This window comes from Abramis brama (genome assembly GCF_963993115.1).
Source record: "Abramis brama genome assembly, chromosome: 5".
In the NCBI taxonomy this organism is placed as follows: Eukaryota; Metazoa; Chordata; class Actinopteri; order Cypriniformes; family Leuciscidae; genus Abramis; species Abramis brama.
This window is the reverse complement of record NC_139967.1, coordinates 41,897,497-41,922,382: the sequence shown is the minus strand read 5'-3', so window position 1 is coordinate 41,922,382 and position 24,886 is coordinate 41,897,497. Positions and strand designations below refer to the sequence as shown.

Below are 24,886 nucleotides of genomic sequence, written 5' to 3'. Positions count from 1 at the left end.
GCTTTAGAATCTAAACTACATACATCGTTCCGAGTGCAAGTCATATTATGTTCAGCATATTCATCTGCTATTATATAATTCCGTTATATCGGCTAAAGTAATAGGGCTAAGGTTATGAGTAGGGTATATCATTTGGTCCTTTTCAGAGCACGAAGTCTGGCTTCCATAGATAAATGAAGAGCTCTCAATGTGGGCAGGGTCCAGTGATCATTCCTTACAAAAGCGAAGAAATGGTGTTGGCCTAACCTTGTTAACTGCGATCCATTAACACTCACCCTTGGGTGGTACACTGGTATTTATGGGAGCACTGCCGTCTTGCTAGAGCAAATCCAACTTTAGTACCCTGACTAATTTCTGCTGCATGGGGAACACATGCACAGTGAGTGGGTCAATGGAACGCCCATTGGTAGGCTGGTTAGACAACGTCCTTATGAAGTTATTTACAATAGAGCTGTACGTCTGGGGATTTAGAAAGTTAATTAACACAATCTCAATGTGCAATGCCACTTGACATGACCGGATGGTCTATATGATATAATCCTGCCTCGCTTAATGAGAAGAGACATGTATCAAATCTGTCATTAAGCAGATGCTCTCTTATTCAAAGTGACAGTACATATTTTACCGGGACAAAACCCCTAGAGCACCCCAGAGGCATTTCTCAAGGGCGCAACTGGGAAATGATAATTTCCTAGATCATGAATCACAACCAGTAACCTTTTCCACTAGAAGAAGGGCCAGATTCACAAAACATTCTTAAGAATGATTATTTTTTCTTCTTTTCTTAATATGAAGTTGGGAAAAAAATATATATTTTAATAAATATTAAGATTTTTTTCTTCCTGTTTTTATTCCTGAAAATACTAAATGTTGAATAAAAGTAATGTGGTTAAAAAATGTAGTTCTTTTGAAAAACTTAAAATTCCTCGTAAATAACTTAAGAGATATCCTCATTACTCATTTACTCGTTCCAAACCCAAGAGACTTTTGCTCATTTTCAGAAGACAAATGAAGATTGATTGAAATGAAGTCTATTCACCCAAAACTGATGCTTCAAAATGTTCATGAAGAGATCGTAAAATAAATCCATATGAATCAAGCGGTTTAATCCAAATTTTCTGAAGAGACAAGATCGCTTTATAAGATACATTTTATTTAGGCTTTTATTCACATATAAACATTCAATTACATTCAAACGCAAATTCTGTGCCACCTCTGCAACACAAAGATGATTTTTTTAGTGATTTGATTGGTAACAGCTCTATAGTGTCTTATTATTCTAATTGTATTTATTGATTACATATACTGTAAGACATTTCTCAGACAGTAGATATGGATATTTTAGATCCCATTTGAGGAAGTCTCAACACTCATCTAAAATTCTAAAATCTAAGATGTTTAGTGAATTTAGTCAGACTGAATTATAACATTATAGTACTATCAACATACAGTATAATACTGTAATCTCATTTAACACATCTCATGAGCTCACAAGGTGTTTTAAGAAGGTCAATATGTAATGCACTTTTCTTTAATAGTGAAATATTGAATAAGTTATTACAGAATCAGACATCAAAGCCTATCTTTTTATGCTTAAGAAAATATGTTCTAAAGAAAACATTTGATAACTTTTTCATTTGATAACGGTTTTTGTTCCGACTTGAGGAAAAAATAACTATGCTATGTATTTGTATGATGTGCATTCGCTGCATTGATGAACTCTAATTAGATTGGAGATCTAAACAACTGATCTGAATAAGATCATACTTTTGATTTATTTCATAATGACTCATGCAATGGTATAACAGTGGAGGAAAGAGCAAACTGAATAAATGGCATAAATTGGGTCTGAAAAAGCTGCTTCACTGGAGGAGGACAGATAATGAAGTGACCTCAATACCTGGGTGACCAAAGACAGCTGAGGTCTTGGGTCATAGTTCTGCTATTTTTGTGTCTGACTCTCCAATTGGCATTTGACTCTCTTGCTCTGCCATTTTACGAGATATATGTTCTTCACACTAAGAAATAAATGGTCCTTTTGAGAACTGTTCATTGAAAGGTCCTTTGGGGAACCAAAAGTGGTTCTTCTATGGCATCGCTGTGCAACCCCCTTTTGAAACCTTTATTTGTAAGAGTGCGCTCTAAAGCCCAGTGCACACTATGCAATTTGTTTTCTGTCCTCCTTGTCAGATTGTACAATACAACCCTGTGGTGAGACCTTGTGTAAAATCAAGACAGACTGTGCAACATCAAGAGTCTTTTGACAGCCTGTACGATATACATCACATAACTTTTGTCACAATTGATGGCTTTGACTTGGTGATCAATCTTGTCGTGCTCTGACATCCGCATTAAGATGTTAAAGACTTTGATTTGACGGACAAAAGTTTTTTCCGCATACTGTACAAAAGGCAGGGTAGGTGATGTGCTTCAAAAAATTTTTTTTGCTATGCTGGTTGAAAGTCTCTTCACATCCCGATGGAAATCACTAAGTTAAGTGGTCTAAATGTATATGTTTATATGTATTTATATCATCTGGGGAAGGCGTAGGACCATAAAATGTTCGTCCAATGTCCTACTTGCCTGTCAATTTATGTTTTTATATACCGTCGATGCTAGACATCACACGACAACAGTGCGTTTCATGCTATGCAGAGTTAAACAGACGTCAGTCACCAAGAACTGCAACCATCTTTTACAGTTCCTCCTGAACCAAAACAATGAGCTTATGCTGTGTTCACGCAATAACTACAATAATATTTTTAACTACATGCCTCTCGCACACACATAAAGATGTCATCAATTGAAGTGAGAGAATGTCAAGAGTGATACAAATATGTGATAAAATACTGCAGATTATGGTGAATAGCCTAAATTTTACTTATGATTTCTGAAATTCATCTCAGACAGAAACTTCGTGGGCAAAAACTGTGCACTGGGCTTCATACAGTCAGCATTTTTGCTGTAACTTTTTTCCATTTCATCTAATTCTCACTGAGATCACAGCCAAAGTGACACATTTTCACAAACATTAGAAGAAAATACAATTCTGGTCAAGTACTCAAAATGGCAAAAGACATTTGTGTGACAGGTGGCAGTCTAGCTTCAGGCATGTGGCTGCACCAATGGGAAAAAATTTAAATGTAAAATGGGGAACTTACTCAGCTTATAGTTCAGTACTGTAGCTTCACTCCGTTTGGAAATCAGAATGACACTGAAGAATAGATTTCAGTGGAAAGCTTAGAATGAGAAAGAAAGAGAGAGAGAGAGCAAGAGAGGAGGGCACACACATAGAGAGAGAGAACACAAAAAAATCTAGGACAAACGCTGACTGCAGGGTGAAGGTTGAGAGAGAAGAGAAAGAGGCTTGTACTGTCTCCAAAAACGCTGTTACCTATTATACGGCAGCAAACAGAAGATCAGTTGTGAGCATCCTCTCATGCAAAGAAAAAGAAACTGAAAAAGAACGAGAACGAGAGATAGAGAGAGAGAGAGAGAGAGAGAGAGAGAGAGAGAAAGAGAGAAAAAGACTACTCTGAGCCCTGAGAACAAGTCATTCTCAACACTGCACCTTAATCAGTTATTAAAGTCAACAAGATATCAAAATTACCCCATTCACATTCTTAAAGGGATAGTTCATCCAAAAATGAAAATTCTGTCAGTGATTACTCACCCTCATGTTGTTCCAACCCCGTAAGACTTTCGTTCATCTTCAGAACGCAAATTAAATGTCCCGTATTGTCAAAAATGAAATTTCCTGGCTCCGATGCGGTAACTCTCTCGATGAATGCTCGATCAACATCAGACATCTTGCAAACAGACAAGCGGATTTCGCCTCAGACGCTTCAAACCTTTGCTTTTTACGCGCGTCAATTTCGCTCTGGACGCGCGAATGGATTCAAAATGTTCAAGCGTCCCACTAGACGTGGTAGACGCGAATTTGACGCACTATTTGCGTTTGGTGTGAACGCACAGTAAAAGAAAGAACCGATTCTGAACTGCCTGAAACGAGTCGTCAGTAATTCCAGTCTTACTTCCAGCTCAAACCTACATATACAAATTTGCATAATGCCAACCTATGGTCTTCACTGGCTGCCTGCAAACAACGTCTACTTTGACCCTAAAACACAATGGTTGTAGCTTAGACTGGAAGAGTGTGACTTGTGTTATCAACATGTTGACAACGAAGACACCGTTTACTGCACTGCGAAAGCAGATCCAATTTTCATGCACTTCCAAAGGATGAGGACTCGGGCTCGAATTGATATGGTAAAACAAATGCCATCCTTACTGTTGAAAATGGGCCCCAATGGTGTAAAATTCACATAAAAATAAAACAACCACAGAACCACTGAAGTGTGGTCTGGTGAGAGTTTACTACAAGAAAAAATAATAATAAATTAATAAATACATTGCACCTGGGTAGACAAACAGAATGCCCATTACAGTTTTTCCAGTATTCAGATTTCAGGTTGAAATGTATAAGAACGTTGAAGCAATTGTCAAGTTAACTTAACGGAGGGAAAGGTTGCTACTATATAACTGGACAATTTAAAATGCATTCTGTTCTGATCAGCTTCAGACAACTGGAAATAAAAGTAGTATGTGCAAAAAACAAACAAACAAACAAATAATTAAATACTGCATAAAAAAAGTCATCTATATGTGGAAAAACATGAGGGTGAGTAGCATCTATCACTATGCATCATGGTATTATTATGAACGAATCATTGATGCATGTTATACCAAAGAACACAGTTTTTTTTTTTTTTTTTTTTATAAATATTGTATATGAGGCTATGCTATACTGTGAATGTAGTCATTTTGCACAGTGAAGCATCTGCAATCCATTTAGCTGTGATTACATTTACATAAAAAATAAAAAGGTCACTGTATAATTAAATATTAATACCCGTATGAGCAAAACTTTGTGGTAAATCCATGACCAAAGTGCCCTCCTTCCCCACTATTCAAATCTTGACAAATGTCAACCTTTTTAAAACATTTCTAATCGCGTAAAAGTGTTTTCAGGAATAACAGAAAAATCATGCCACCAAAGAATATGAACTACTTAATTTCAATAGCAAGCAAACACTTTTAGTAAATTGAATGGCAGACTCTTTATCCTGCTGAGAAAAAAAAATTAAAACACAGAAGAAGAAGTGGACTCCTTATGTGACAAGAAAAATAATTTCATAAACGACAAAAGATTCACGGAGAAGGGCTGTCATTAGCATCTAATGCAGAGTGCTGTAGTCTCCTAATTACATTCAAGATTCAGATTACACATATTCATGAGCAATTAACAGCTGCAAATGCAACTGCAATTAGTAAAAGAAAAATCATACATTTAAAGTCACCCATCTGTTCAATGTGTGAGCACTCTACACCTGAGCATTTGGTGCAGCTGATGACGGCGCCCTGTATGTCACATTAGATATGCAACAATGATGAGTGTGAAAATTTAAAAATAAAATAAAAAAACAAGTCTGTTAATGAAAATTACCATGAAACACTACAGAAACTGGTTTTATTACTGCAATGATGCTTGTCTAAATATGAGGATATAAAATATTGTATATGAGGCTATGCTATACTGTGAATGTAGTCATTTTGCACAGTGAATAGGGCTGGGACGGTATGGATTTTTTCTTACCGCGGTTGAAAAGCAAGAAATTCCCGCGGTATTGCGATAAACGCTTTAAACCTCAACCCCCCTCCCCACCCTCCCCCAGTTTTTTTTTTTTTCTGCGACGTTGCGGCTGGAACAACAAACAAAGTGTGTCAATGATAATCTCAGGTAGTGTTTATGTGCTTTATTTAATGTTAAAAGCATGCAATGTGACTTTGAATATCGTTTAGTGCTCCAGCTTTGTAGCTGTAAAAGCAACAATGGATAATTCACCTCAGATCTTGAAATTAAACAAATGGAAACAAGAACGTTCAAACTGTGAACAAGTGTATTCTTTGACAAATATTGTTTTAGTAACTCATAGCCTATGTATTTTTAATAATGTTTAAATGGTGCAATATTTGTGAATTTGATTATGTAGCCTACTTATCCATTTTCTTGCAAGTGCCGTCAAGATTACTCTGGTGCTGTGAGTGTGCACTTGCCGCGACTCCGCGAGGGTTGACAAATGCGGTCTTCACGTGAGAGAATTGTGTTAAATAAGCATGTGCAATTAAAAGCTGAGGTCCTGCTTTTACTTTTTTTTTTATTTACGGTGCGGCTTGGACGCGGCGTCCGTCGAAAATAGACTAGGCGCCTATCTTTAGCGAAGCGGCGCGGAGAGACGCTTCTGAAACGCGCCGCGTCGTGGCTGTTGTAAACACAAGCATTGACTAGAGTGGGCGCGATCAGCTCCGGTAGCCGCGTCGCAGCCGTAACGCGCCACAGAGTGTAAATAAGGGGTTATAGTCAATAGCCTACGAATGGAATGTTATTATGTGTCATGAAACAACTTGCGAACTTGCGAAAGGTCGGATTTGCTCCATCTTTTGATGATAAGTTTTGTTTAGAAAACCTTGAATCCATGTAAGACACAATGTTATTAGACACAATCCATGTCATTAGAATCAATGAACCCATGTCATTAGACACAACGTGAACACATGTGAAGGCCAGTGTTTATTTATTTATTTATTTATTTTATTATTATTTTTATTTTTTATTTTTTTTGCGGTGATGACGGTGACGAGCTCAGACCGCGGTAGGCGTCACGTGACCGCGGTATTGCGGTAATGCGGTAACCGTCCCAGCCCTAACAGTGAAGCATCTGCAATCCATTTAGCTGTGATTACATTTACATCAAAAATAAAAAGGTCACTGTATAATTAAATATTAATGTTCAAACGTTCTTTTAAATATTATTAAACACAGAAAATGGGTTAGTGAAAAAAGACTGAAAATAAGACTGAATAAGAATAAGAAAGAAACATCTTTTAAAAGTCTTTTAAAAGTTTAAAACGTACCAAGATCTTAAAATGCAATCTGTATATTAAAGTTGGTTATTACATAGAGTTTTTTTTAAAAACTTTCATTCCATTTAAAAAAAAAAAAAAGTTTGAATTTAATTATTAAAATGAAATTCCTGGTAATTTTTCATAAGTTTCACATTTTACTTTGACCATATGACTTTGATTTCATTGACAAACATTTTTCTTCCTACATAAATAATAATAATAATAAAAGATTATCCCAAAATATATATATTTGGTTTTTTTTACAAGAATTGAATCCTTTTAATGAGGCTTTTTTTTCTTCACTATATCAGGACAGTTGTAACACTTTGACACTTTGCCAAAATTAGCTTTTGATTTTGTGACAAAATAAATTTTAAATCAGAAACTAAAACAAGTGTGTTCAAGTTATCATATGAATGAATTGTATTTTAAATTTGTAATTATTTTTTTAAGATCTGCACCAAAAAAAAAAAGTCATTGTCCCAAATAGCGTCTAAACTATAGTGCTGATAGGTTTATCCTGGGTTTATACGCACATAGTATCTCTGTTAACAGGTGTTTCACATCATAGCTGATACTAGATCATGTATTTTAAGCCTCGTTTAAGGCTACGTTCAGACTGTCAGTCCAAATCCGAATTGTGTGCATGTCTGATTGAAATCCAATCAGATTTAGCAAGTGTGAACGGCAAAAAAACACAAAAAAAAACACATGAAATGTGTTTCAAGAGACATCCATATGTGGTTTGAAATCTTATTTAAAACGCATTTCTGGAAATCCTTTTCAGTCTGACTGATCTGATTTTGCATGGTTTATGTGACTTTGCATGGTTTATGTGACATGGTTTATGTGACCACGTAAAACGTTGGCGTTGTTAATTAAAGGAAACATGGTGAAAGTCGCTGCCGAAACAATGCTGTGTTGTTGAAAAGTGCCGGACGAGCAGAAAATGACAATATAGCGGCGATATATTTTGAGACTGGCGAAGACGACAGCCGGAATAAAGCTGTGAATACCTCCTACGGTTCTGCCGCTGCCTCATAAAGCCCTGTTCGGATGGGACTAGTTTAACATGGAGAGGTGAGAATAATTACCAGAGCTGCTCAGTGATTTTAGTCCCGTCCGAATGTGCATCTCAGTAATCATTACGGACAATGTCAGTAAAGATTACGGCGACTTTTACCTTCAAAACGGTCCAGAAAAATTGCCTTAGGTAATACTAATCCTGTGCGAATAGACCCGCTGTAAATATGTATGTATATATTTCATCATTTCCTATTTAAAAGTAGTTAATATTAATATTACAGACGTCCTGTGGTAAAATTACATTACTCCATCTACCCTTGTAAAGTTAATCCCGTACGAATAGGGCTTAAGAGGCAGTAGTCAAGCATGGCGGCTACACATTGTCAATGTTGTAAATAAGACAACGTCAATATTCCAAACCCCTCCATGTTGCTGTTGTGGCTGTTTTTGCCGTATGCCCACCAACCCAGTGTCATTGCCATTAAAAACCCAAAGCAGATATTCCGGAAAACAAAAGAGCAGCATGGGACACACAAATCGAATACACAATATGTGACCCTGGATCACAAAACCAGTCACAAGTAGCACAGGCATATTTGTGGCAATAGCCAACACTACATTGTCTGGGTCAAAATTATCGATTTTTCTTTTATGCCAAAAATCATTAGGATATTAAGTAAAGATCATGTTCCCATCAAGATATTTTGTAAATTTCCTACCATAAATATTTAAAACAAAAAAATATATATTTTTGCGAGTGAACTATGGACAGTCAATCATTTTTAGATCAGATTCCAGTCGAATACACAAATTATCAGATTTGGACTGACAGGGTGAACATAGCCTTAGTATTGACTCTGTATTGACCAATCAGCATCCAGGACTCTAACAATCCATTTAATGGCAGATTTGATCTGTGCATACTAAATGTACTGTATGTGCACCTCATTAAATACTTTAATGACTATTTTAGCTTGATCCAGTTTAAAAATATTTTGCTCCAAAAAATGATGAAACCCCAGTCAAAGGCATTCTTAAATATTAGAGAACATCCCCCAGGTGTGACCATTGTTACTTAAATTAAATTATAGTTCTGTTCTGCAGGTGCACACTGAGAAACACTCTCATGCTTATCTGATCACGGTTTCTTTTATGACAAAATTATGATAGGCCACTGCTGAAAATAACATTTATGCTAGGAAATTATTCTGAACCTGAGGCCATGAAAGGGCTGGAAAAAAAATGTTATAAGCATAAATACCATGGCAGGGCACCAGACAAAAAAAAAAAAAAAAAAAAAAAAATCAATTAAGGGAAAAAGAAAAAGGGCACCAAAAAGTGTGTGTGGGGGGGGGGGGGGGGGATGACAGATTTTTTTTTCTCAGCATTGCAAGTTTATTCAAAATTATGAGATAAAGTTGCAATTATTATTATTATTATTATTATTATGTTTTATTCTATGGCGGAAATCCATATTAATGCATTCAGACACACACTTAATATGTTTGGTTAATCCGTGTAAACCAACTTTTTTTTTTTTTTTTCAATATCATTTTATGGTTGTTGTGTAGTAATCCTGTTCATATTTCAAATAATCTTCTTACAATGCATAAAACACAACCTAAACAGAGAAAATAAAACAAATCCCTTGGGCCAGAACTGTCAAACTCAACTTAATCCATGCAGTAATGTTTCCTGAGTCATTAGCCACATTTGAAGTGGCTTGTAGGGAGAAATAACATGGAGATGTGATTTTTGCTTTGTTCATCATCACAGGCTCCTTAAACATTTCACAGACCATTATACAAATCTCATTTTGACTCATACTAGAATTATGGTGCTTCAGAGAATTTTTTTTAATCGTTATAGATTTTTTTGCCCTTGGAACCAAAAAAGCAGGTAAATGCCTGTGGGCAGACAATAAGTTTCAAAACATAGTGTGATTTCGGTCTACTGCCTTCTAAGCCAGTATTGTAATAAAGATGGACCCTTGTGTCAGATTTGGAAACATAGATGCTCAACATAGGAAGCAACTCCATATCAAACATGAAATGTTTGCCCAAAGCATAAATACAAAAATAAACTTTGCTAAACTTCTTTTAAGTCAGTAAGTAGTACTTCTATAGTTCACAACTGTTTTGTGTGCATAAGAGAAAAACAGAAAGATAAATGGGCATAGTGCATGCATGTGCGTTTACATGAGACGGTGCGCTTTGAGAGGATTCTGGGTTTTGACATCAGTTGGGAACATATAAAGGGCATGATGTGTGATGCAGTGCGTTTCTGAGTTGTACGCATGTTGCTCTCTCGTTCGCCAGTCGCTATAGAGTTTGATTTCCCAGGGGTCCCAGTGCTCATTTCAGGGATTTGGTGTTCTCATCCCTCATCCGGCAACATGCTTGTCTTGGGTTAATCCGTTTCTACCAGAGGAGGTGTCACAATCTCACTGGTGCCACGTCTTTAGTCAACAATAAAAATGGATTATAATGCCCGGAAAGCTATTTTTCTGCAAGGTATTCTCCTATCTTCTCCTGAGCTCCCTACTGGATATTGTAACACTGCAGGCAACAAGATAGCAGTAAAGATGTAAAGATGAAGTGTGTCATTTCTACACCATTAGAGGCACCAAATGGAATTGCATTGTTGAGTCTTAAAAAACATCAGTCTTCCATTGTTGGTTCGCTCATTAAACTGGGATAGGAGAAACATCAAAATATACACTTTTAACATTAACTTACAAGGATAATTCACCCCAAAATGAACTTTTACTCATCTTCATATTGTTCAGAACCTGTGTGACTTACTTTCTTACATGGAACACAAAAAAAGCTATTTTGAGAAATGTCAACAACAACAAAATTCTCCATAAAGTGAAAGGCATTGTATGGAGAAAACCGACAAAAACAGTTGAAACAAAGACATACAGGTTTGGAACGCCATGAGAATAAACTAGATTAAACAAAGTTATCCAAAGCTATCTGAAAGCTTGCTTGTTTTCACATGTTTCTATGTTTTATTGTGTTTCTAGAAGTTGCTACACTGTAAAAAGTGATCAGTTGACTTAACTTTAAAAACATTGAGGAAACCCGCATGCTTAATCAAAAAAAATGAAGTAATGTGGAATTGTTTACATAACATAAGCATTAAGTTTACTTACTTAATCATTTTAAGGCAAAGGGTTTACTATTTTTTCTTTTTTAAGTAAGTGAACTGAACGCTTTTTACAGTATCTTGCTAACATGTTTAGCATGTTTCTAGAAGCATGTTTTAGCACATTGCTAACATGTTGCCACCATGTGTTAGCTTGTTGACTGTCATTGCATAGACAAAAAAATATTGGAAAAGTCAGAGGTTTGGAACGGCATAAGAGTAAAAAATGACAATTTTCATTTTGGGGTTAATAAAGCTGTTGTAATGAGCGATCAAAATTGAATACCTGGTAGCCATTCATGAACATGGCAGCATTTGCCAGGCATCACATCAAAATAGTATGAAAACATGATTGTCTGTTCACTGATCTCAGTGCCTAGCAGACTGGTAGCTTTGCCAGGCTTTCCGGCAGAGCTTGGAAGGACAGGAAGAAACATACGGCTGTCAGAGACACTCTAACATGTCAACATATGATGGCTGAAACTGAAAACAAACTCCCAGCTGCAGTGCTAGCTTTGCAGTACAAGCCAACTGGAGAGGTGCAACAAGAGCAAACATGTTCTACATCTTTTTTGGGAGGTGGAAAAAACAGCAGGGTCACACTTTTACATGACCGTCATAGAGATGAGAAGGTCTCCAGGGAAGACTATCACTGTTGTACTGAGAGGCAACTTCTTCTGTCTTCAAAACAATAAGGTCAGTGACAGAATGAGCACAGGTGGGTTTGATGGCTCTATTACTCCTCTAGACTGGATTGTAAAATAGATTTAAAGCTTTTGATATAATAATAACTGACATCACTTTGAATACTGTTGATTTTCAGTGACTTCTGCAGGTACAAATATACTCTGATCTACAGACAGTGGATCCCTCTTTTTCATAGTTAAGACTTTGAATGTCTATCCAGAATGATGGCTACGAGATATGGCATGTCGCCAGCAACCATGACTATTCTTGTCGGAATATAGGGAACATCAAAGTCAACTTCAAACTGACTCGAGAGGGATTTTTCTGAAATGATGTGTGATGAGCAGATTGGAAAAAGTCTTGGGTATGCAAAAATGTTTCTCAAACCTTTCCCACAGTCATCTTGTCCATGATTATGGTTTGATGGAAACGCGTTGGCTGTCATGAACGGAAGTGTTGTTCTTTTGTTGAGATGAGGCAGTAAATGCAGAACCTGTGAGGGAACCTAATAAGAGTTACATAAAGAAAACAGAAGAAAAAAGAGCTTATTGCCTTAATGAAGAAAGCTTGTGCAGGATCACACGCTGACTGTGCTGTCATTGTAATCTTTAATTCAGATCTCTTGCAGACAGCTGTGAGGTTCTTCCAGGGGTAAAGATGCAGTTGTGGAAGGATCCGGATATATTGTGCAACTCCATGTCCTGTGAACAGCTTATAATGTCTTTTAAAGCTCTCTATATAATGGCCTGTAAACTTTACTCATTCCTCAGTTTTAGCTCACCCCAGGGCCTGAAGAGAATAATGGCCGGTTCTCTCAACTCAATCAACCTGTCGGGGCCCAAAAAAAAAAAAAAGTACTGCACACTTTTAGTTATAGCCTAGCATTATAAATATGCTCTTACTTTAAATGTGACGCATAATAGAAGTATTTTCCTGCTCCTGAATAAATAAATTCACAAATACATTCACAATGCTCCTTCCCCAGTCCAGAACATTAAAGAAACTCAAGCAGCAAAATTGGGTCACTCAGAAATAGTCTAAGCTTAAGATGTCACATCCATGAGAAAATTAGCATTACCAACAATATCAACGCCTTTTACAGCAACATTCCTAGGGCTGTCACAATATCAGATTTATAACTAAACAATTATTGTGGCCAAAAGAATTCACAATAACAACATGTTTATGGATATCTAATTATAAATGGGTCATTTGATTATAGAGGCACAGCAGCTGAGTGTAGCGTTTACTTCAAAGTGAGGAAATATAAACCTTTTTTTGTGCAAGAAACCTTGACTAACTGCATGGTCAAAAGTATGTGGACACCCCCCTGAAACAGGTTTAACAGGCTATTTTGGCTACACCTGTTACTAGCAGGTGCAAAAACTCAAATCCTTCTTAGTATGAACTAAAATCATACACAATTTGATGAAGAACTTTCTTCTCGGCCACTAAAGGTGCTGTATGTCATGTATGTAAATATGTCTGCAGATATTTAGGGAACATGCTAAGTTCACATACTTAGTTCTCTGAAAAACAATGCTACAGCCAGTTATTTTACTTTAAAATGTGCGTTCCATGTCATAATGTCTATTTTTGTTTTGGTCTGTGTGATCCCACCCACTGCCAATTTACCCAATAGTATTTCGACACACCAGGTTGTCAGAAAACACAGAGTAAACTGGGTCAGAGATCGAAGACCTGACCTAAAAAGCCTCGGCATCCATTTAAAAATCTCTATGAACGGGAGCATATTAAAACGCAGATAAATCAACTCATCAACTCACAGTGTGTAGGCTAAGTCTTCTCGCCTTCCATTGTCAATTGCGCTTGCTCCTGTTGCGTGTCCCCAATCTGGCAACCCATGTAAGAGTCGAGTCTGAGGAGGAGGGGGCGGGGGAAACAACTTTCTACAATATTTTGAATTAGGACTGCAGTACTTGAACCGCCAGCTGTCAATATTACATACTGCACCTTTAATAAAGTGCATTCTGCAAGTATGCATGTGCGTAGAATACAATATGAACACATAAGATCCACCATGTTGGCTGTAAATAACGTGTTTGAACATACTATTTAGTCGACGTACTGCTTCGTCTAGTAGAATGTGCTGTAAGCCTTCTGTTCCAACCTGCCGATGATATCATGATATGCTTAGTAGGGCTGTCAACTTTAGTCATTTAGTCGACTAATCGGTCGATGCCGTCTTGGTCGACTGACATTCTCATTGGTCGACCAGTGCATAATTATTTTTTTATTTTTTTCACCAATAAAGAAATTTTCATTGATTTACTCCTTGATATTTATTCCTTTATAAGCAGTTATATATTACTGTATTCTAAATATAATTAGCCTATGTTTTATCCCCAACTTTAAATGCTTTAATTTAGGCTATTTTGTAACAGCGCCACAGTTTAGCGCACCACGTATAACACTCGGGAACCGCACCTGTGGCTGGCTGCACTGCTGCTTCGCGCTCAGTAAGGAATATAGGTAGTAATCTCTGTGTCTGTCTGTCCGTTTGCATTTTGATTATCCTATTTCGAGAACCGTTCATCCAATCGACTTCACAAGGGAGTGCAGTGTCGCATTTGGTGCAATATAGACAGACACGCGAGACGCGACACGTTCAGAATTAATAGTAAACTACAGAACAGCGCGAGCGGGAAGCGGCGCACCTCACGCGAGCAGGGCTATATTCTCCGAGAACGGACACTGCACTAGTGATATAAAACGCACACACTCTGTTAACTTAAGCAATACTTATTTAATTAAATTTAAATAAAGAAAAACGAAATTAAGTTAGCCTAAATTAAAAACGAGATTAATTTAGATTGATAATAACGGGGTAAAAAGTCTAATACATTTTGTTTCTATTATTCTATTTTCCACAATGTCAAAGCAACAGCAGCAAGCTCAGACATGCACTTCGGTCCATACAAACTCCGCTGTTCTGCGCTCTAGCCAGAGAACACTCCCCTTGCTGGAACACTCAGGCGTCGGTTCTATTTCTAGCATGCACGCGTTTTCCGCGTGACTCGAGCCGCGCCTGAGACGCGTGTCTCACGCAGGCAGTGTGCAAACTCTAACCTGTTAACATGGGAGCCGAAATAAAAACAGACACCCAACGCAGCTGAGACTCTCACGCCAGCAGCCAGTGTGTCGCCGGCCTTATTCAAGCGCGAATGAGAACATTTATAAAACATTGTTGTTTTATAAATGCTCTATGACAATTGTTTAATAAATGTTCAATCAAAATGCAAAACATCGCGTCATTTTTTTTTTTTTTTTTAGTCGACTAATCGTTGTGCAGGACAGGACTTTGGTCAACTAAGCATTTCTTTGGTTGACTACAGCCCTAATGCTTAGTGCGATTTTCAAATTCAGCTGCTGTGTAAACGAACGTGTAAATGAACATACATTGCCTTCAATCTGAAACTGGCAGCACATTTTCCGACAACCCGTAAAAATAAAATTGATGGTATAACATTTGAAAATGAAGAAATGAAATATCAGTATTGTAATTTTACAATAAAATAAAATAAATTACAATACAATAGTTTTACAATAATGTTTAATATGTTTCATAATAATCACAATAAAATCATAATTTTTATTATCTTATAGTCATACTGAATTGGTCAAAAACAGTGTAAATGTGGTCTATGAAAACTGAAGTGGAAAGTCGTTGATTTTTTCCCCTCACTTTATGGTTTGAGCTGGTTCTTGTAAAGAGTAAATCCAATCATGAACACCCACTTTTTAAAAGTTTTTCCATTCAGCCCTAAAAGGATTCCACACTTTAAAAAGTTCAGGGTAAAAAGTTTGGCTCTTTTTTTCTTTCTAGATGCACTCCCTAACAAAATCACCCCAATCATTCTAGAATAGAACTATTCAAGTCATCTGGTGAAACTTCCAGGATTTTTTTCATATCGTAATATATATATTGCAGAAAAACAAAATATAATTTTTTTTCCCCCGATAATGAGCAGCCCTAGAGTAAAAGCTGTTTTAGTAGCAATGGAAAGGGGAACTTTTTTATATATATATATATATATATATATATATATATAAATGCTATGGTTTTGAAACAATATTCAGCAGGCACATATGAATGCGGCATACTTTTGGCCTACAAAAGTGTAGATTATGCCCCTGTTTAATACTTTATTACTACTGTTGCATAATATTACACAGTGACAGTCATTCAGTCAACCCACACACATTTCCCCCTCAGTGTGGCTCTGCACTCACAGTTTGAGGTTACTGTGCTACTGTCACTGGTGTAAGCTTGAGGAATTTTTAAAAGCAGCAGCACAAGAGCTCAGCAGAAAGACTAATGAGTCACGCTGAGACAACACTGACCCACAGTCAGCCCTCGTCGCCATCATCACCTCTTCTGCCACGGGTGTCCTTCAATTAGGAAAGGTAATGACGATGCAGGCCAGACAGTGTCTTTACCGCCCACATCAGCCCGAGTCTGCTGATTTAAATATCTGGACTGCAGACTCAACCAATTTGCCCTTCTAATCATTCCACCTGGGCTTTCTTTGGGTTGTGAAATCCTCATGCCAAGCAGAAGCCTGCAGTGCAGAAGGAACAAGAAATATCACAACTGAAGTAAGGAAAAAGGAAAGCAAGCAAAGCCTAAAGGCTGAGGGGACATCTAGTTGTCCTGGGCACTGGGAGTACAAGCAACTTCTGCAGATTTGTCGCACATGAGAAATGGAGGGAGGGAGGGAGGGAAGCGGCGGCAGATATGGAGGAAGAGAGGAAGGGAGGGAGGCAAACAAGACCACGTGAGGAGCCAAGAAATGCTGGAGGGCAAAAATCTGGCCATATTTCTTCAGCTTCCACTGCAGTGATCACAGATCACAGTCTCCCATGTAGAGGCAAAATGTGTGGCAATGTTTGGACTTCACAATGCTACGTTGATGACCTTTTTAACATTCCTTAGTTGTTTAACAGTATTAGTTTAGTAATTAAGGGGAAAAAAAACAAAACAAATATGTTCATGCCACTGACAGAAAAAACAAGCAACTATTTTTGCATTACAGCAGGCAGAAAGAAATAATCAGCTTTTTCTCATGTACAGGTGTGGACTAAGATCAAAAATCACAGGAAGGCCACAGCTTGACAAAATCATACATAAAAAAATTATATTATTTGTTATGCATAATGAATCCGTGCCTTTTATGTATAAAATGTGCCTAATCCATATACACAATAAATTGATAAAAAGTGACAGTAAAGACATTTATACCGTTACATAAGATTTCCATTTCAAATAAGTGCTTTTCTTTTGAACTTTCTATTAATAAAAGACTCATGGTTTCCACAAAAATATTAGGCAGCACAACTGTTGTAAACACTATCACAAGAAATGTTTCTTGAGCAGCAAATCAGCATAATAGAATGATTTCTGAAGGATCATGTGACACTGAAGACTGGAATAATCACAGAATAAATTACATTTTGAAATATATTCAAATAGAAACAGTTACTTTAAACTGTAATAATATATTTAACAATATGATAATGTTTACTGTTATTTTGATCAAATTAATGCAGCCTTGGTGAGCAAAAGAGACTTATTTCAAAAACATTTAAAATCTTACCGAACCAAAACTTTGTGTGTGTGTGTGTGTGTGTAAGGCTCAGCAGTCTAAAGATGTGTAAAATTGGTTTATATAATAAATATAATTTAATTGAATTGACTGAATTACCCAAAAATTTACAGTGCCACATTTATTATTAAATAATTTTAAATAATAAAAAAAATCGGATTATTCAAAACAAATGAATGATCAGTCTGGCATCAGTGCAAAAACAGCATCACATTCTGCGACATTAGACAAAAAATATAATATATATATATATATTATAAAAAAAAAACTGTATTAATGTGGATGTGATTGTGCAAGTTTGCTCAGCAACTATAAACAAAACTCTGCTTCACACTGCGACTAACAACACGATTTCTTCCTCTTTTTTGACTTGTTTTGGTCTAACTGTGTCATGTATTTTTGAATTACTCCACATTTCTTTGCTGCTCTCATACGTAAATAACGTAAATCAGTCCTGCCCACCGACAGCCGCGCAAAAACATCCATTTAAGCGCTACTGCAAAGTCTGTTCCTGTTGGCACATTTCTACCGTCACAGCTAAGGCCTTTGAAAGTAGATGCGATAATGATAATTCTACTCGAAAAGGCAAGAGGCATTTTCCCAGCTAATCTATTTGTTTCTGTCCTAGCAAATGCTCCTAGTCGGCTAATTAATAGCCTCACAGAGGTTTTTCAGACTAACAAAATATGCATCTCACATCTACTTCATTTTCCTGCAGCTACAGACAATTTCCTTATTAATAAGCATTCCTTTTGTCAAGACACTAATCCTGTGCAGCTGGCAGGCATACAACGACGGGAAAGAAACAAGACTGGGAAATACAGGTTACAGTCTCCCGAGTCAGCCCTTTAATCATAGATGCAGTCTTATTAAAGCAAGAGCACGATACAGTCAGCCGTTCACCCCCCAAAAAAAACACGCTGAAAACAAAATGTAGGGATGGCGCAAATGTTGTCCATGTCCATTTGTGATTTTTCCTCATCCCTGCTGTCTGGGAGAGGTGTCTGGTCATGATTCTCAGAGCTATCGCTATATGATGACTGTATATGATGACAGTGAAGGATATAAGTGATGAATGGACACAGTAGGTACCAAACTAAAGAGTCTGGAGGATACAAGCGGTGTCTCTTTCCCTGATTGGTTGACAGATGGGTCAGGCGGGTTGCCTGGGGAGAGGCAATTTATCTCGCGTGACAAAGGGTCAACTTCAAACTCAAAGAGGATGTTTTAATGATGGTAACGTGCAAGCCATCTCATACTATTAGGCCCACCCTCTGAATAAATAAAAGAACATTTTAAAGGATGTTGCTATCCTGGTGCAGTTATTGATCACGGTGCTTGTGATTGGAGGAGATCTTTCTTTTAAAGGGCAATGTGCAGTGAATGTAAACAAGTTGTGTGCTTTCAGAAGGAAGGCCATAGTGCCTTCAGGGCCAGTGCGGGAGGTCTTCAGTCATCCCATATCTGTAGAAACCACCACTTCACAAAGCTGTCTTTTACTGCAACTCAAGGAACAACGTTTTGTAGTGTCGCTGTTGGTGCCAGCTAATGCTATTACTGCATTAATCAATGATTTGACATGCTGTGCCACAGATTATAGTGGGTGTACGTGTAAGCCAAGACATGATGAAATTAAATATTCTTTTACCAGGAAAGACAAAAATAACTACTCTACAAAAACATCCTGCTTCAATTTAAAACTTTCACCTTTTTTTTTTTTTTCACGTTTGTTCCGGTTCAAATAGACCGTATTCTTATGGTAATTAGGTTGCTTGAGTTTACAAATGTCACACAGACCTAAATCCCATTAAGAAATCTCATTAGTAGGCTACCAGGTGAACCTGTGCAAATTCTGTCAAGTTTTTCAAGGACTTCATATAAAGCAACAGATAAAAAAGCAGGGCCAATTGATAACAAACGGGCACTATCCTTGCATTCCTAAAGGAGTGTTCAAGTGGTCCGGCATTCCAAAAATCGGCAAAAGGTGGGTGCACCTAAATTTTGCACATATCTAAATCTTTCAAACCCACCAAAAAGGAACTGGACAGGTAACGGTCTCAAAAATACATCCGTTCAAAGAAATTACTCAAAAATGACTGGCGATTATCTACCAGGATTTATACTTCTGCTGTGACTTAGAAATCCATTTTAGAATAACTTTCGAGAGCTGTTAACTTTGAACCTTTGAAATAAGTTGAATATTTAGGCCCAGTTTCACAGACAAGGTTCAGTTCCAGACTAAAATGCATGTTTGAGCTGGTTTAACTGAAAGCAACCTGCACTGACATATCTTAAAACATGTCAGTGCCATTGTTTTGTGTCAAGATGCAACCAGTGATTTTTTTTTTCATCTAAGTCACGTTCATAAAAGATCCTAACTGATCTGAGGCCTACTACTGGCTTAATCTAGCCTAAGCCCTGTCTGTGAAAAACAACATTCAACCCAGTTGAATTTCAATGAATGGACACACACACAAAATGTATTCATTCACAATATTTGTGTTTTGCAGAAGAAAGAAAATTGGTAACACTTTACAATAAGGTTCATTAGTTAACATATTAACTAACATGAACCAACCATGAGCAATCCATTTGTTACTGTATTTGTTAGCGTTAGTTAATAAAAATACAACTGTTCAATGTTAGTTCACAGTGCATTAACTAATGTTAACAAGATTGCAATAAAGTATTAGTAAATGTTGAAATTAACATTAACAAAGATTCATAAGTGCTATACATGCAGTTCATTATTAGTTCATGTTAACTAATGTAGTTAACTAACAAACCTTATTGTAAAGTGTTACCAGAAAATCAAAAAAGTTTGGATTTAAATGACATGAGAGTGAATGAATTATGACAGATTTTGACATTATCCCTTTAAATTTCGCAAATGCAGCATTCACGACGACACAATTCTGAGCCTTTTTCTTTGTTCTGCTCAGTGTATGTTAATACATAAAACTTTTAAAACATTTAAGACCATGAAAGAGGAGTCATATCATAATCAGGATTCAATTAGAAGAGTTGACGAAAATAATTTCAGGTTAGTTTGTCATAAGGATGAGAAGCAGCACAGGGGTCCAACAATCAAGGCACTGAAGCTCCACCGATGCTACTTCCCAGGCCTACTAAATAAAACAAGAGAACAAAACAAAGCTATTTCTTTCCAGATGATTTGGTTTCACAAGGAAGCCGCTCTGAAACCGAACCAGGGCTCTCCGCACAGGTGCAACACTGTGGATTAACAAACAAGACATTCCTAGAGAGCTCACGGCACGTCTCAGGTTTGTTGATGTTTTCCTTGATCTTAATGCCTGGTTCCTGTCTGTCACGTCTGTAACTGGAAGCGGAGGAGACACACTTGCGCTGGCCCAATTTAGTGCCCAAGTACATCAGTAACAACCGCAGACGAAGGCTGTCTGGATTACAGATGCAAACGCATGACTGAATGGCATTGTTGTCAAAACATGCGCAATTGTATTGGACAGTGCCTGACAGATGACATTATGAGCACATCTGACCTTCCATCGCTCCTGCCTTCTATACTGTATGTTCAAGGTATGAATCATGGAAGAGTGAAATGCGCAAGCAAGTTGATCAAATTTAAATCAACTAACAATTCCCATGGCATAACTCATAACTTAAAAAATCAAAACATTTCTACAAACGAAACTCCCTTTCTGGTGTTCCTCATATCCAAGTTTCTGTCAAATACCATAGATTATAGTCAAGTCACATAACGGACCCTCAGAACTTTGATGACTCCCAAATGATGTTGCCTTTGTTCTTATGGTTTCATGAAAGGAAGATAAGGGATGGGATTAGACCTCAAAGGAATATTGCAAAGAAATTTCTGTACTTCTGTACTGATGACTGTCAATGTAATAATCTTAGTCATACCATGATGCCATAATATGGTTCTGACTCTAAAATAGCCTATAATGACTTGTTTCGTGTTTCAAAAGGATTCCTCTTGATGAGATACAAATCAGTCAAAGCTGTCAATTAAACAATGAGAGACACAGCTGTGATAGCTGATCAAAAAAATTATTTAAAAAAAGAGAGATAAATGTATTTATATGAATGCAGACTGGCAATTAGATAAGTACAGTCTCATTTGTTATCGTATTCATTTGAAAATTGCAGAGGGAGCAAATCTGAAATGAACTTGAACAGGTGCCGATTTCTTGTAAACAAGCATCAGATAATTAGAAAATATTGGCTAATAATCCAAACTTGTCCCACCCGCAAGTCCCCTGTAAATTTAGTAATGCAACACTGAACCTCTCAATAGAAGGAACACTTTTAAATACATTTAAAACTTTAAAATCTTTTCGTTGCTCAAAAAAAAAAGAAAAAAAAGACAGGTGTTTTGCCAGACATTTAAAGCGATCTGATTTACAGTATATGAAAGAAACTCTTTTTTTGCGCCACCTAAAAAAAATATGCAATCAAACATGGGTTAATTCACTCAAAAATGAAAATTATCACATAATTTACTCACCCTTAAGCCACCCTAGGTGTATATGACTATTATTTCAGCCAAACACAATCTGAGTTATATTAAAAATATCCTGGCTCTTTCAGGCTTTAAAATGGGAGTGAATGGTAGCCTACCTCTTTTTTTTAAGCCCAAAAAAGCGCATCCATCCATCATAAGGGATCCTTCTGAAGCGAAGGTATGTGTTTTTGTAAGAAAAATATCCATAATTATAACTTTATAAACTATAATGACTGGCTTCAGGTAACGGCCGTACGCGAGTCGCGCTCAGGCCGAAGAGTGACCTCTGACCCGACGTATGACGTATTGACGAACACAGAGGATAGAGCAAAACAAAACACCAATCACAAATAAAAAATCTAAAATGAGAATTTTTTATGAGAAATGTCAGAGGAGCTTGAGTTTGTTGTCCAGCCCTATTTATTTGAACCGCAAAATGCGTCTATTCTCAACTATCTTACGCTACTCCTACATCCTATGTAATATGTTGGGTCAGAGGTCACTCTTCCTCTGACTCTCTTGTGAACGCGCGGATGGACATCACTGGAAGCTAGTGATTACAGTTTATAAAGTTATAATTATGGATATTTTTCTTACAAAAATGCATCGCTTTGCTTCAGAAGGCCTTTATTAACCCCCTGGAGCCATATGGATTACTTTTATGATGGATGGATGGATGCAGTTTTTAGGCTTCAAAAAACAAGGTACCATTCACTACTATTAGCCTACTCCCACTCCTCATATTTTTAATATAATTACGATTGTGTGAGGCTGAAAGAAAAAAGTCGTATGTTCCTAGGATGGCTTGAGGGTGAGAAAATTATGGGATCATTTTGATTTTTGGGTGAACTAACCCCTAACTTTCATGATTCATAATCTTTTTTATCTTAGAATACCTAGCCTACATAGAATTGGGTTTATTATACTTTTCAAGTCACTCAACACCACATATTTTGTTTTGACTACTTTTGGGGGTTTAGTCTTAAATAGACTCTCCATTCCCTAATTCATAACCTTCTTTTACATCCCAACGCTAGAATAAGAAAAAGTCATTTCGACAGAGCAGGCTCAAAAACTGATTTCACATTGTTGTTTTAAAAAAAGGGGCTTTTTCTTTTCTTTTCTTTTTTGTCACGGTTGGCCTCAAGCTTTAGTCGTGCTCCCACCTTGCGGGCAGTTGCTATGCTAGAATAATAAGTGTTTGCTGTGTTTAAAAAAAAAAGGGGGAAAAAAGCATTAAATGATGTAAAAAAGCCGCACTTGAAGCTTACGTTGCCCACCAAGGCTGGAGACAGCAACAAACAAGAACTTGAAGCGTTAAAAACGGTTTAATCTCTCAGCTCTGCGCTTTATATGTGTGTTGAATGACCAATTAAGACTTATAAAACCCACTGCACCTCAAACATATAGGATAAAATCCGCTGCAGTCATTCACAACATCCAAATATCATCAAGCAAGTATGGTAGCCTATTTGAAAAAACAAAACAAAACAAAACAAAAAAAACAAGCGTGCATATAGCAGACTTACCATCTGAAATTAACATATACAGCAACAGAGTTTCCATCCAAGAGCGTAAAACGGACATCGTAGTTTCCACGAATAAATCCCGTTTGTGATGATAAACAACAGCACTCCTCCAAAATATCTCCCGACCGACGTCTACAGTCCAGCGACGAATTCCCAGCGAGAATCTGTTGGATTGTGATGCTGGTGAACTTTATCTAGAGCTATCACGTCCATTATACCAGACCAGAAGGAGTTAAATAAAAAAAGACCGTGTCAACCAGCGACAGACAGAAAGCCCAATCTCATGCACGATGAGGAGCTTTCGACAGAGAGAGAAAAGTTACAGGTATCCGGCTCAGGTGTCTCGATTCCCACGCGTATCTCTCTCTCTCAGTAATCCACACGGCACGGAATATAGTCGTTTTCGTCCATCCAGAGATTTTAATTCAAACTATAATCCCGTGAAAGCATGAAACGCCAGAAATGGTATCGCAACAGCACAATACCAGTGTCGTCCACGAGCTTGTTAGTTTAATAATCTACAAAAGCATCGCACAAAACAACTGATACACGATGCGTTTGTGTTGGATGGCAATATAGAATTTCCTATAGTAACCTTGACATCAAATTGTACCAGTCTATGTTATGGATGAGATCCGATTTTTCGATGTATATTTAACCTGAAGTTATGCGATGTTGAACAAGATCGTCGCCCAACGATGCATGGAAATAAACGTTTACTTGTCCGCTCCGATGAAAAAAGTGTTTTCTTCCTGGATGAAGTCCGAAAGATGACTTGAAATTCTTCTCAGGAGGAACTGAAGTCCAGCACACCCTTTCCCGGTAAACTATTAACGATACATTATGATAAACCTTTCTGTTGGTATCACAGTCTGTAGCGTATCAAACCTATTTTTCCGAGGTTACTTTCCGAGGACTTGCGAAAAAATAACGGCTAAATTATTCTTAACAATGCAGCGCTCCGGTCTGTATATAGAGGTTCGGCTTCACTGTTGAGCTGGTCAGAGTAGAGATTTATTCAAGACCACCCCTCCTTAGGTCACACAACTTAACTTTGCGTTTCAACACTCGAGCTGTGGCGTAAAGTAGGCTTTGCGTTCCGCTGGACTTGTTTGAAGTAGCTGGTGAATCTCTGAACCCTTCAAATCACTTCAGTTCACAGCGGTCACGTGACACTTTACAATCAGACCGCTCTGACGTTTCCACGCGTCCGTCATGTGCATGTCACAAAAGCATGACAGGGTCACATTTCATCCCAAGATCAAAAGAAATATGATGAGACGATGATCAACCCAAAGTTCAGCTCCGGATTCCCATTACTGTAAGAGAAATGCTTTTCTTCAGAGATTTTTGTGATCCCAATATTTTTCAATGGATTTTTTTTTTTTTCACATTTATTT

The 24,886-nt window shown here is 37.3% G+C and overlaps 1 protein-coding gene across 1 annotated transcript in view; it reads right to left on the bottom strand.

Moving 5' to 3' along the window:
• The window catches only part of tmem132e (transmembrane protein 132E), a 347,651-nt gene extending 322,980 nt beyond the window's left edge, over positions 1-24,671 (bottom strand). Inside the window, exon 1 of the mRNA XM_084113640.1 lies at positions 23,487-24,671. Within this exon, the coding sequence (XP_083969766.1) occupies positions 23,487-23,544 (58 nt within the window). The 5' untranslated portion in view covers positions 23,545-24,671. The remainder of the gene's footprint in view (positions 1-23,486) is intronic.
• Between the last annotated feature and the right edge of the window lie 215 nt (positions 24,672-24,886).